Genomic DNA, 13,289 nt, shown 5'->3' on the forward strand with positions numbered 1-13,289 from the left:
TCGTCCGTGTACATGTCATGTAATCCAGTTCAGCATCGTAGAACTAAACACATAGAGATAGACATACATTTTGTTCGAGAGAAAGTAGCTTTAGGTGAAGTTCGCGTCCTGCTCCCCGCTACGGCGCAGTTTGCTGATATTTTCACCAAGGGGCTCCCCTCCGCAGCCTTCCTTGACATTGCAGCTCCAGTCTCAACGTCGTCGACGCCGCCGATGACACTGCAGGGGGTGTTAAGAGCGTGGACTTGGTCCGTGTTTGTACTCCCACGATCGGGCTCATGATCCTCTCCACGTTCCAGCTGCAGTTGCCTTGGCAACCCTATAAGTACTCCTCGCTATGTACTATGTGAGACAAGGAAACAATTCCATCAAACTTCACTATTGACACAAAAGAAAAAAAATTGGACGTGATCAACGGCAATTGCTTTCATCTTCTCGAATTTTGAACATAGGGAGCCTACCGGGGGCTCGTTCAACCATTTGTTTAATTGGGCTGGGTCTCGGAGGCATAGCCTTGATGAGCACAAACGCTCTTGTGCCAGGCCCATTTACGGGACTTTTTTTTTTCCTTTTTCCCTTTTTATTTGTTATTTCTTCTTATGTTTCTCCTTTGGGGGGGGGGGGGGGTTGCTTGGTTTATTTCTTAGTTCTGTTATTTTTTTATTTATTGTAAGTTTCTGTTTTTATTATATATTATATAAACCATGTATATTTTATGCATCTGTTTTACTTCTATTTATTTTTTTTGTTTCCAAGTTCACTTTTCTTTCTTGTTTCTTTTACTTTTCTTTCACGGCAAATATATGCACGTTTTTCTTAGATATATGAATACATTTTTTAAAGTATTGAATATTCTAAATACATGATCATTTATTTAGAAATATATGAATGTCTATCTTAAAATGCATGAGCTACTCTTTCAAATACACGATTCTTTACAATCTTGAACTTTTATTTTGAAATACATGACATTTTATGTATTAGGTAAGAACATTGTCTTTCACTGGAATGGAACTAATTAATATAGTGTGGTTTTGTTTATCAAAAATCACTGTAAACAGTGATGTCGTCTAGTGGAAGACTAGGAATAAACTCACCTATGTAGAACGGTAATATATCAACTATTCACATCTGTACAACGACCTGTCTTGAGCGTGTCTCCGAGTCTTCTCTGATCTGGCGTTTTGCTTCTTAGCCTTTTTCCTCTCTACATCAACTTTTGCCACTGGTTCTGTAGGCGCTAGGTAGGTTTGACATGTAGTACGCTGGGTCTCGACGGGTGCCTGTCATGACTAATTCTTCCCTTCACAGCCGGACACCGAGGTGTCTAGTCAGGCGTTTCCAGTCTTATTATTAAACGAGAAGCGTACGTCCATCTCTTCGACAAAGATTCAGCGGAAACTCAAGGTTTCTTGACAGCTATATACTCCTACCTGCTACTGCCTTTTCTTCCACGGCGAACTTTCTCCAGTACGGGGAAGTGGACGTTTACAGCGAAGCTGTATGATGATGGCGATAAGTTTATGTGAGATTATGATGGAGGAGGGAATGACTTACGCGTAAGGACCATCGGCGTCCTGAACCATACATTGTCCATTTTACACAGCCGTCCATTTTACGACACCTTATCGCAATTCGATGTATTTTAAGCTCAAACACTCAACTCATAACCGTTCAAATAAAAACATTATCGTAATTCGACGCATTTTTAAACCTCGAACACTCGTAGCAATCCAAATTTAAAGTATGTTTTAGTATTCTGAAAACATCTTGCAACAATGTAAAGCTGGTGAACAATTTCATTTGAGACTAATGTTTTAAAACCGATTTCAGTTATTATTGAAGCAGCAGAATAAAAACTAGTTCAAATATACCAGAGATTGATCTTGTTGTGGAGGTATTCTGGCTAGGAACTCAAATTCATATGAAAATGTACACGTTAAATGGAGTTTTGGTTCAAAAGATGTCAATCATCCAAATGGTGAGAGCGAGATTAAGTACAAGTCTGTCTTTTGTATGTGGAGAGAGAATGCATGCGCCTTCTTTCACTACTCTCTCTCTCTCTCTCTCTCTCTCTCTCTCTCTCTCCAAAAAGCTAAGAGCAGCTGACAATTATTTTTGTATTTCCCCCCTCTATCTATTTGTATTGCACATTGAATTGATTTGTGAAATTATACCCGCAAAACTCTCACAAATCTCAATTTAGTACCAAAATATTGGAAGTCCACACTACAGGAATAATAAATAAAGTCAAGTATGAAACCAGCACTCGACTTAATGTGAATCAGCTTATGTCGTGCAAGTCGAGTGTCGTTTCACAGGTACTTGGCTTACATATAAGCCAAGGTCAAAACAGAGGCTCTCGGCGAAATAAAGCGACATGACTGTCAGCCGAGGCCAATGGAGACTCTACATGTTTAGGACATGATGTGAAGCTCGCATCTGATCATTTAACTAAGATAACTTGATTTGAATCATTGAAGATAGTTTTGTAAGGGCTTCTTAGTAAATGGTTTTCTAGGACAGTACCTACCAAGCCCAGAACCATGCTATTTGTTGTGATAGTTTCCCCTGATCTATAAGATTTTTGTTCCTCCCTGATGTTTTCCTTCCTAATCCATTTCCCTTGATGCTTCTGATGTGCATCCTGTCTGTAGGTATTGCACTACATTGAATTTGATGGAGAGAAACTTCTCCGAGAGAACTGAAAGAATGAGCTGTGAGGTGGAACTAAGGGGCTTTAAGAAACTTTTATGTGTTGTTGATGTAAACTGGAGTGTGCTAGTTCCTAACTTTGATCTGTTTTGTATTTCATCAACTGATGTTGTAAATTATCATTTCATTGAGGATTTTGTAAACTGATGTCTTGTATATATCGGTGGATGCTTGTATAAATGCTACATGATTTGTGTATTATATGTCATTTTGGAAATACTGTCTTGGGTCAAAGTTGACATTATGATCAGTGTAATGCATTATGCTAAAAAAGTGTTGTCTCAAAATTGCACTGAATTTAAATGGGATAATTGGATGTAAAACATTTAAATAGCTTCTAAATCCATGACGGTTCTTGTGACGAAAAATAATGTACATGTAGGCAGCCACGTCATTCCAACCAGTCAATTGAAAATCCTACGTGGCATCTGTCTATGACGGCTTATTCTGTCACAGAGGCTCGGGCCTAGTTTGGGCTGGGCGGGCCTGGGGGCAGATCCGTGACGGTCAAAATCCGTCATGGAAGGTATGGTGTCAAATTATGACGCGTGATACATGACAGATTTCAAATCCGTCATGGAAGTACATCTATGATGGTTTTTCCCTGATCGATGACGGACACAATCTATCATGGATTAACAGGTTTCTTGTAGTGATGGCATCATGCATATGGCTGATTGTTACTTTACGCCGAGGACCGTAAGGGCATGAGCAATGGAGGCATCACCTTGATGATGCTCGATGCCTTTGTTTAAACATAAAGTATTAAAACTATCATTCACACTTTTGTTCACCCAATGGAGGCAGACATAGGTAGATGTCATCCTAGTGGACCCATCTCAATTCTTTTCTCCCCATCTATCTATTCTTCCTTCGTTCCCCACCTTCTCTCTTCCCCTTTTCCCACCTTTCCCTTACTTTTATCCTAAAGCGGCTAACTCCTCTGCAGGAGACCGCCTCCTCTCCAAAGCATCACCCGAACCTGAATTGCAGGATCCGAGCCGAGCTGGCCCTGCGAAGCAGCACCATGGGGCAGCCCGTTGGGCATGCCCTAATGCACTCACGGTGTAGAGCTTCCAGACTATGCCACGCATCCGTTGTAAGCCCAAAGCCCCGTGACATCACTCGGCTTATATTAATTCTGGGCACTGGCATTTGGTCCTCGGTGTGTGTAAGCCGAGTGTGGGACTTGCCTTACGCCAATTCTGGGCAGTGCCATTTGGTAATTGGTCTATAGCAGAGTGCAAGACCCGGCGTAGAGCATGTAAGCCGAGTGCAACACTCGGCTTATAGCTCATATTGTTTTTTTTGTGTCACAATAGGTCACGATGAAATGCCACAAAAAGTTTGAGCGCACATATTCATAAGATTCCCTTCCGTTGACTCAAAGTGGGGGACCGACATTCTAAGTCCCGAACCTTTCTGGTGGACTGTCCAGCTTGTGAGGTAGGTGCCACATCAAAGTAGTGCATGAGATGTTTAAACACCATACCAACCTTTCATACATATATTCGAGCCACATGCAGGTGGGGGGGGGGGGGGGGGTTTCCGACCCTCCCTCACGTAACTTTTGATGATGCACCCATCCGTAGGCCCGCATAATCCAGGGCGTTAACCAGCAGCGCGAGTGGAATGCCCATGATGATTTCCTCTTGGTTTGTGTCAGGGTAGGTCATGGTGACATGCCAGTCCAAGTTTGAGTGCATGCATTCACAAGATTCCCTCCCGTCGGCTCGAAGTGCGGGACTAGCACTTTAAGTCCTGAACCTTCCCGCCGGACTGCCGGTAGGTGATAGAGATTTTCTCATGGTCAAGTAACAACTAGTAACACACACTAGACGTTTCTGGGCTTACCGAACAAGCGTTAAGGTTCGAAATAACTTATCCTTTTGCATGTGATCTTAATATGGGTACTAGCGGGTGTGAAGAGTACAATGCAGTACCCACAACTTTAAAGTGGCTAAATGGTGATATTTAATTAGAGGGAGATTGAGAAATTGGGGCATCGAAAGGGTGATGAAACTAGCCCAGACAGAATTGGCGAGAAAAAGGGAAAATAAATAAAAAACAATACGTAAATATAAATGCAATGCAGAAAGTTAAAATCATTTTTTGCACTAAAAATAGGTTTTGGAAAAAATAGGTCAAGTGTAAGCCAAGTGCTGTTGATCGGGTACTAGGCTACATCTAGCTCCGTCACGGAGCCGTTTGTAGTCTCCGTGATCGCCACGTCAATGATAGTTGGCGAGCCCTATCTGTAAGCCAAGTGCATTTTTTCTGTATGCCAAGTATCATAGCTAAGTTGAGATCTATTTTTTCGGCTCGCCCGGGTTATTTGGACGTAAGCGAGTATCGTTTTTTTGCCATGTGTTTGTTGTTCCATGCTAGGTGGATGTAAGCCGAGTACCCATATTTCTGCACTCGGCTTACGTCCTGCCACACGACAATGTGTGATTTTCTTGTAGTGCTAGCAGGTTTGTCTAAGTCAAACTTCTTTAAGTTTGAGCAGAAAAGAATTGCTAATGCCTATAACATCAAATATATATATTATGTTGAGTCCAACTTCTTTAAGTTTGCAGTACAACATATTATTAGCTTACATCAAATGAAAATGTATGTTATGATGAGTCCAATGAAGCTAATAATATGTTGTAGATTTTTTCCGACAAAGGGGGGATTTTATTTGCTTAAGATGGAGCATCAAGAAGATGCAAAACACAATGAGCACACACCTGGCCTTAGCATAGTTAGGATGCACATAGCCAACATCAACTCATACACACGCGTGAAAACCCCGGCAACTAGAAAAGTCATATAAGACCAAAGCTATGGGCAGGCGAGGGAAAAAAGAAAAAGAATGCCCAAAGTGATTAGATCTACAATCGACAAACTACAACAAAGATCATATTCACACCACATGGATGACGAGATTCTTTAACAAATTTAAAGAAGTTGTAACTTAGAAGAAACCTAAAACTTAAATATTTTGGAACCGAGGGCCATAAAGCAGATGCTGCTGCGCGAGAAAATCCTGGTTCAGATCCATTTATTTTCCAATCAAACAAAGAATCCCCAAATGCCCCAAAAATTTTGTCCTATAAATATCCTGCAGACCTGCCCTCGCATGATACGGGAAGTTCAGGCGGTGCGCACTCAAACTGCACCATCGCTGCCTCCTGCGCTGCACAACATGGAGATACGCTCAGCAGTCGCTGCCTCCTTCGTCCTACTACTATTATCACTTTCCAGCTTCCTAAAGCTGTCTGCTGGCGCCGAGCTCTTCTCGTGGCAGTGCTACAACGGTTCGAGCTACAAGGAGAACGGCACCTACCAGTCCAACGTCCGCAGCCTCCTCGCATCCCTCGCCGCCAACGCCTCCCGGTCACAGTCCCTGTTCGCTACCACCGTCGTCGGCACCAGCTCCGACACGGTGTGGGGCCTCGGGCTATGCCGCCGCGATATCACCAACGGCACCGAGTGCGAGTCCTGCCTCGCCCTCGCGCCAGTGGTCGCGTTCGGCAGTGGTGATTACTGCAAGGGCGTCAAGGATGTGTCCATCTTCTACGACCGCTGCATCGTCCGTTACTCCCCCCACGACTTCCTGACCAGCCCAGACAACCGGCAGGTGCAGTCCAGGGGGCCCAGCAAGGAAGCTGTCATCCCACACGACGCCGCCAATCGGTACGACGCGCTCATGGTGAGCCTCGCCGTCGCTCTCGCCAAGTCAGCGGCGTTCAATACCACGTCCAGGTACGCCACCGGGGTCATGGTCTCCGACCAGGGGTTCACGACCAACGCCAGCGATGACGTGGTGCGCACGATCTACGGGCTGGTGCAGTGCACGCCGCGGGGCCCTTGCCTGGAGTGCCTGCAAGGGCTCGTAGACGGGATGAAGTTCAACGGCAGCGTCGGGGGGCATATCTTCGGCATATGGTGCAACATCAGGTTCGAAAAGCAAGTCTTTTACGATGGCAGCCCCATGCTGAACCTCATCGCCCCGCCGCCGACGCCACCTTCTTCTCCCCTCCCGTATGGTACAACAGACGGGACAAGGTGGCGACAACGCGCCGCGACGGTATCCACCATTGTTCTTGGCGTCGCAGTTATCCTCCTGTCCATAACTGTAGTCTTCCTATGGAGAAACAAGGCTACAACACAACTCTGTAAGTTGCATCCATCCATAAATTAACGCAACACCGCAACTTACAAGGAAAGACGATCGAGTTAGCAAGATAGAAATGGTCCTCCACAAGTGATCAATTTTCTCTGTCTCTCCTTGTACTCAGCTTACCAGGAAGATGGCGACGACCCTGAATCACTTCTGTTTGATCTGACAACCTTAAGACGCGCAACTGACAATTTTGCCCAAGAGAATAAGCTTGGGCATGGAGGCTTTGGCGCAGTATACAAGGTACCTACCATTGGTAATCTTTTGGCGTGGAGCCTGGATATTCAAGCAAGTCTGAGGAAATTTTGATAAATGAAACCTGATATCTTCAATTTTATTAAATAATACTTATTTGTGTACTATAAAAAACAACTTTCTTCCTAGTATGTCACATAAGTTTTTTATCCGAAGTTAACATTTTTTTCATTCCCTTGCAAAAACTTTTTTTATTTCACACATGAACTTGCAATTTTTTTATTAAATTTGAACTAAATCACGACACTTATTTTGGAAGGAAGGGAGTACTAAAGTCACATGACTTAAGAGTGGCTCACATGTGGGAATGATAACAAGCTGACCCACATGTTAGCGACCAAAAGTCAGGTGATTTAAATTAAACAATCCATGTTCACTCCATCCATCCTATGATATATATAATCAGGGCCTGTATATAAGACGTATAATCTTTTTCATAAGGAAAAGTTGTGTGTGTGTGTGTGCGCGCGCGCGCGCATGCGTGCCTGTGTGTGTCTGTGTGTGTGATAATTTTTCATGAAATTTTACATGTATATGTGGACATGTACATGTACTTGTGAAATAAAATCAGAATTTTGAAATTCACAAAGGTTTTGTATGTTGTGACTATATGCACCTAAATTGGCAAGATTCAACAGTGTGAGAAGTAACAGACTAACAACAACGAGATACATGTATGAACCGCAAGGGGTATTAGTCTAGTTTATGAGGAGAAACAAAACTGTTTACATTTTCAGGGCGTATTGCCTCATGGACGGGAAATAGCTGTAAAAAGATTAGACAAAGCTTCAGGGCAAGGTCTGAAGGAGTTGAGAAACGAGCTACTGTTGGTGGCGAAGCTGAAGCACAACAATCTCACAAAGCTTCTCGGCGTGTGCTTGAAAGGAGAAGAGAAGTTACTTGTGTACGAGTACCTGCCCAACCGAAGCCTGGACACCTTCCTTTTTGGTACGTATGCAGACGACATTGGCATAATACTCCCTCCTTTTATCTATAATACAAGACTTTTGAAATTTGAATCTAAATTTGACCAACAATATATATATAATTACATGGCACAGAAGGTATATCATTGGATTCAGACTTCGATGATATTTTTTTGGCATGTAATGTACTCACTCCTTGTCAAACTGTAGTAATTTTTCCCATAGTCAAACTTTATAAAATTGACGCAATTTACACAAAAGCTTTATTACTCCCTCCTATCCTATTAATTATCACAGCTTTAGTACAACTTTAGTACAAAGTTGTACTAAAATTGCTAAAATTAATTTGGATCCAAGGGAGTAACATTACTGTACCAAAAAATACCATTAGGTTTATCATGAAATACTTTTTATTAGGGTAAACATATGGTATTGTAAATGCCCACAGTTTGTTTTAACACAGTTGGTCAAAATCTACATCAGAAAAATCTAATATGTAGTATGATTAGACCCAAATTATAACGTGACCTTGTATGTATGAAAGAAGAGTGTAACTAATCAAGATACCAATGTATACATGAATGGGTTGATCAACTTGCAGCACCTGAAATTGAGAAGCGTCTGCTGCTGAGCTGGGAGATAAGGTTCCGTATAATCTATGGGACGGCACGAGGTCTCTTATACCTTCATGAGGACTCACAGATAAAGATCATACACCGTGATCTCAAGGCTAGCAACATCTTGCTCGACACCGACATGAACCCCAAGATCTCGGATTTTGGCCTGGCAAGGCTCTTCAACAGTGACAAGCCGAGTACCACCACGGGCCAAGTCGTCGGAACATTGTAATGCATCTAATTATCTATCTATCATCACTATACTAAATTTTAGATTCTCCAACGATTTCTGTTAAAAACTATCTGAAAGCCCATCTAGGTGGCGCCTAGGTATATTGGTCTAGACAAAAATTTAAGTAAGTGTATATAGTCCCTACAATTTTTTGGATAGTAACATAGTCCAATAACACATTTATGGCAAAACTAGAGGCACATGGTTTCTCATTGGTCAACTAATATATGCCTAGGAAATAATTATTCTATATGAAATGCCTAGGAATTAATTATATAGGAAGTCCAGTCACTTCTAAGTAATATACTCTGTTTGTAAGATTTTTTTGGCCCCGTTGCCTTTAATAATACAGTGGCTATGTGCATTGTTGGATACAAAGCCTTGTGGCCTCTTTGATTCACAGGATTCCAAAAAACACAGATATATAGATAAAACATTGGATTGTAATGTCACAGCAATTTGAATCCTACATGATTTTGGCTTGTTTGATAGCATCACAGAAAAATCAAAGGATTCTTACCAAGTGTTTTCGCTGAATGCTAAAATTCATCTGAAATTTAGTACATAGGTATCCTTACGAAAGATCCTTATAGAATTCAATCCTATGAATCAAATGATTAGTGTAAGAAAATTTTCGAAGGATTCTAATCCTCTAAAATTTCTGTGAGAACCCTTTGAATTAATCAAAGCGCCCCTTTGATAGAGTATACTAACAATTTCTTTTAAAAAATTATATACATTATATTCTTGCTGCATGGCAGAGGATACATGGCCCCGGAGTACGCGGTTCTGGGGCACCTGTCGGTCAAGATAGACGTGTACAGGTTCGGCGTGCTGGTCCTGGAGATTGTTACGGGCAGGAAAAATACAGACGCATTTGAAGAATCATCTGCGGGAGAGTCCGGCACTCTGCTCAACTATGTAAGCACTACCCTAGTAAGAAAGAAAAAAAAAACTATGCAAGCACTACCTGAGATCATTCATGCATGCCGCGTGCATGAGTACTTGTGAACATGTTGCCATGTAACATACCTGCAGGTGTGGGATCAGTGGTCCAAGGGAACGGCGCTGGCGACGATGGATCCAATGTTGGAGTGCATGGTTGCGGAGGAGGGCGAGGTGATGAAATGCGTCCACCTGGGGCTCCTCTGCGTCCAGGAGAACCCGGCGGACCGGCCGACCATGCTGGAGGTTCTCGTGATGCTGCATGGCCACGCGTCGAGCTTCGTGGCGCCGTCGAAGCCTGCATTCACCTTCACCTTCGCGAGCTCGACGGACGACATTGTGCTGTCCGCATCAGATCCAGGCGTCCAAAGTGCATCGGCCACGCCGTCCGTCAACGAGATGTCGGTATCAGAGTTCGAGCCTAGATAGATACAGAGATCATACATAGATTTCCTTCATGGGTTCCTGTGTACTCCCTCCGTTCCAAAATAGATGACCCAACTTTACACTAACTTTAGTGTAAAGTTGGGTCATTTATTTTAGAACGGAGGGAGTAGTACCTTATGTCCTAGTGGATAGGCACCGTGCATATAGACGTACGAACTCATGCATCTAGCTAGTCAGCTAGAGGAAACCATAATAAGAAGTAACATGCTAGCAGGTGCCTGGTAACTCGAGAAGGTCGTGGCGTATATGTTCGTGCACACTGTGATATATAATAAAATTTATTTATATAGAAAAAGAAGAAGGGTAGAAAAAGCTGCATATATTCACAACTCGAGAAGGTTGGCCATAAGATTTTTTAAGCTCTGACCTCCTCCGGCGCACTCAAGTGGCACAATCATGTCCACCGTGTTCTCCTCAAAATCATCGAGTGGTGCACTAAAGTCCACCGTGTTCTCCTCCAACAATTCGCTATATGTTGGATCAACATGATAGCTACAAACTTGGACGACCAAAACACTAAGAATCCTTTGCAAAGCTCGATCAAATTTGACTGGCGCAAAAAGACTTTTTTTTACATCTCCGGCATTTCATCGAGCACGTTGTGGGCGCCAGGGCCGATGGGATGAATTGGCTCATTCACGGCAGGAGGGGGTGGAGGAGGGCCCCTTCGCTTGGCCGCCTTCTTCTTATTGGGGCCCTTAGCCTGTGTCTTTACACGGCCGCTGGAGGGGATGAAGGAGGCGGCCGTGGGAAGAACCGGGGGACGAAACAGCACCGATGGTGCGGCGGCCACCACGACGCCATGGATGACGTGGCTGCCCTGCAGCTTCTATTTTCCGACGGCGGCCTAAGGAAGATGCGTGCCAGTGACAGGAGGACGAGGAGGCCCCGATTGGGCCGCCGATGGTTGGAAAACACGGGCGGGGGGGGGGGGGGGGGCTGCAGCGGCTCCCTGGCAGCGATCGGAGATGGCGCGGGGGCAGACAGAATTGCGGCAGCGGCGACGCGGGCGGAAGGTGAGCCGTTTCCCTCCCGCCAAATCACGGGTGGAATAGGCTCGGCGGAAAATGGAGGAAGAAAACGCAAGATTTGGCGGCCGGAGGGCAATTTTAATTTATAGCCCTCACTAAAAACATTTACAGGCCGTCCGGATATATGGTACCTGTTCGAGTGTTTTTTCCGGCCAGATACCGTATATCGGTGGTTATTTTGCGGGCCGGACCGATATAACGGCTCTGCTAGGGATGCTCTAACTCGGAGCTAGCTAGCTCCGCGTTCGCCCCTGCAGCCTAGCCTCTACTTTCTAGCTTGTGCTGTTCGACCAAATCCTTCTAATCTCAAGGTCAAATGCTCCTTTTGAGAACAGTAAAATAGAAAATACATTAAAAAATTCTGATTTTTTTTATAAACTTTAAGAAATGTTTGTAGTGCATGAATAATTTCATCACAAAATCACATTGGAGGAAGTCCTGGCAAAAAAAAAAAGAATCGGAGCTCCAAAATGCGTTGGAAAGTAACATTTTCAGAGCATCATTTTTTTACCATGCCCGACACCAATGAGATTTTGCGATGAATTTTTGCATGCGCTCCAAACATTTCTTAAAGTTTCCCAATAAAATTTTCAGATTCTTTTGAATTTTTTCTTATTTTTTTAGTTTACTGTTCATTCAGGAGCATTTGAGCTCTAGATTAGAAACTCCACGTCCTGTTGAACCTCAATTCATGGATTTTAATATTCAAGGCGATGACGCGTTACGAGCTCAACGACGAACCAACACGAAACTGATCAACGAGATCAAAGTATGCATTGTGGGAGAAGCTTCCCTATGATTGGTGACCCTGCGGACTGCAGTGTGAGAGCAAGATAAGTCGTAGCTAGCAGGAGAGAAAATATTGATTGATTTAAGTCATATCATCGTATCATCACGGGCTTATTACCTTCAATCTTTCTCACGCGAAGGCGACTAATCGAGCAATGATGTATTTGGACCACATTTTAGGTTACGTCACTAGTAGAAAACAGGGCTAACGTTCGGGCCTGGCCAGCCCATTAGTCCCGGTTCTTCAAGAACCGGGACCCATGGTGGCTATTAGACCCGGTTCGTGAGCCCAGGGGGCCGGTCGGGGTCTCGTGGGCATTGGTCCCGGTTCGTGTGGAACCATTTGTCCCGGTTCAAGCCATGAACCGGGACCAATGGTTGGTCCCGGTTCGTGGTTTGAACCGAGACAAAAGGGCCGGCTTTAGTCCCGGTTCATGCTACGAACCGGGACAAATAACTTGCATATATATACCCACCGCCGCGGCAGAGCACTCCAGAGTGCTCTGTTTTGTCAAGCCGGCGAGGGGAGGGCATTTGGGTGCTCTAGTTCACCTCCTATGCACATGAGGTGTTCGATGAAATGTCCGAGCCACACTAGTTAAGCTTTCTCCTCTCAAAACTCGACCTCCGAGCTCCATTTTCAACGTGATTTGTCTAGATTTAGCGGTCCGTCACGCCCCGTCCCCGCCCCGTCTTCACCGCCGTCGATCGCCCGCGCTGATCTCGTCGCCGGCACCACCGTGGTGAGCCTCTTGTTCTTATCTTCTTTCCGAAAGAAAAAAAAAATCTGACTTCAGATAGATAGTTGTCTAATTTTCTTACTTTTATTATTCCTTGTTATTATATAGTGCGATGGTTTTGGTATCCGCCCCCATCGGCCCTCGTCCTGTCTATGATTCAGATGTGGTATATATTATCTTTTCATAACTATTTGGTTCATTTATTGTTTATGACAATTATGCCGACCAATGTGACATAGATTTTATTTATCTAGGAGGTTGTTGAACCGGAAATTCCAACCGACCCTATTGTCGAGAGGTTAAGTTCAGGCATAGCAGTAACAATTAGGCCCGTAAGCCTGGAATGGAGAGAAACTCGAGAGGGGTGCGGCAGTGGGGCTTATAAAGCACCGTGCGCCCCTCTCAACTAGCGAGGTGGGACTAA

At 44.0% G+C, this 13,289-nt stretch overlaps 1 protein-coding gene across 1 annotated transcript; it reads left to right on the forward strand.

Annotated features, from left to right (window-relative positions):
• Positions 1–5,897: 5,897 nt before the first annotated feature.
• Positions 5,898–10,289, forward strand: LOC123068287 (cysteine-rich receptor-like protein kinase 6). The gene is made up of 6 exons (XM_044490819.1): positions 5,898–6,878; positions 7,002–7,126; positions 7,876–8,086; positions 8,666–8,909; positions 9,675–9,834; positions 9,952–10,289. The coding sequence occupies exons 1-6, from the start codon at positions 5,906–5,908 to the stop codon at positions 10,285–10,287; spliced, it is 2,049 nt and encodes a 682-aa protein (XP_044346754.1). The 5' UTR covers positions 5,898–5,905; the 3' UTR covers positions 10,288–10,289.
• The last annotated feature ends 3,000 nt before the right edge of the window (positions 10,290–13,289 follow it).

The sequence above is a fragment of the Triticum aestivum genome, chromosome 3B (genome assembly GCF_018294505.1).
Source record: "Triticum aestivum cultivar Chinese Spring chromosome 3B, IWGSC CS RefSeq v2.1, whole genome shotgun sequence".
Classification (NCBI taxonomy): domain Eukaryota; kingdom Viridiplantae; phylum Streptophyta; class Magnoliopsida; order Poales; family Poaceae; genus Triticum; species Triticum aestivum.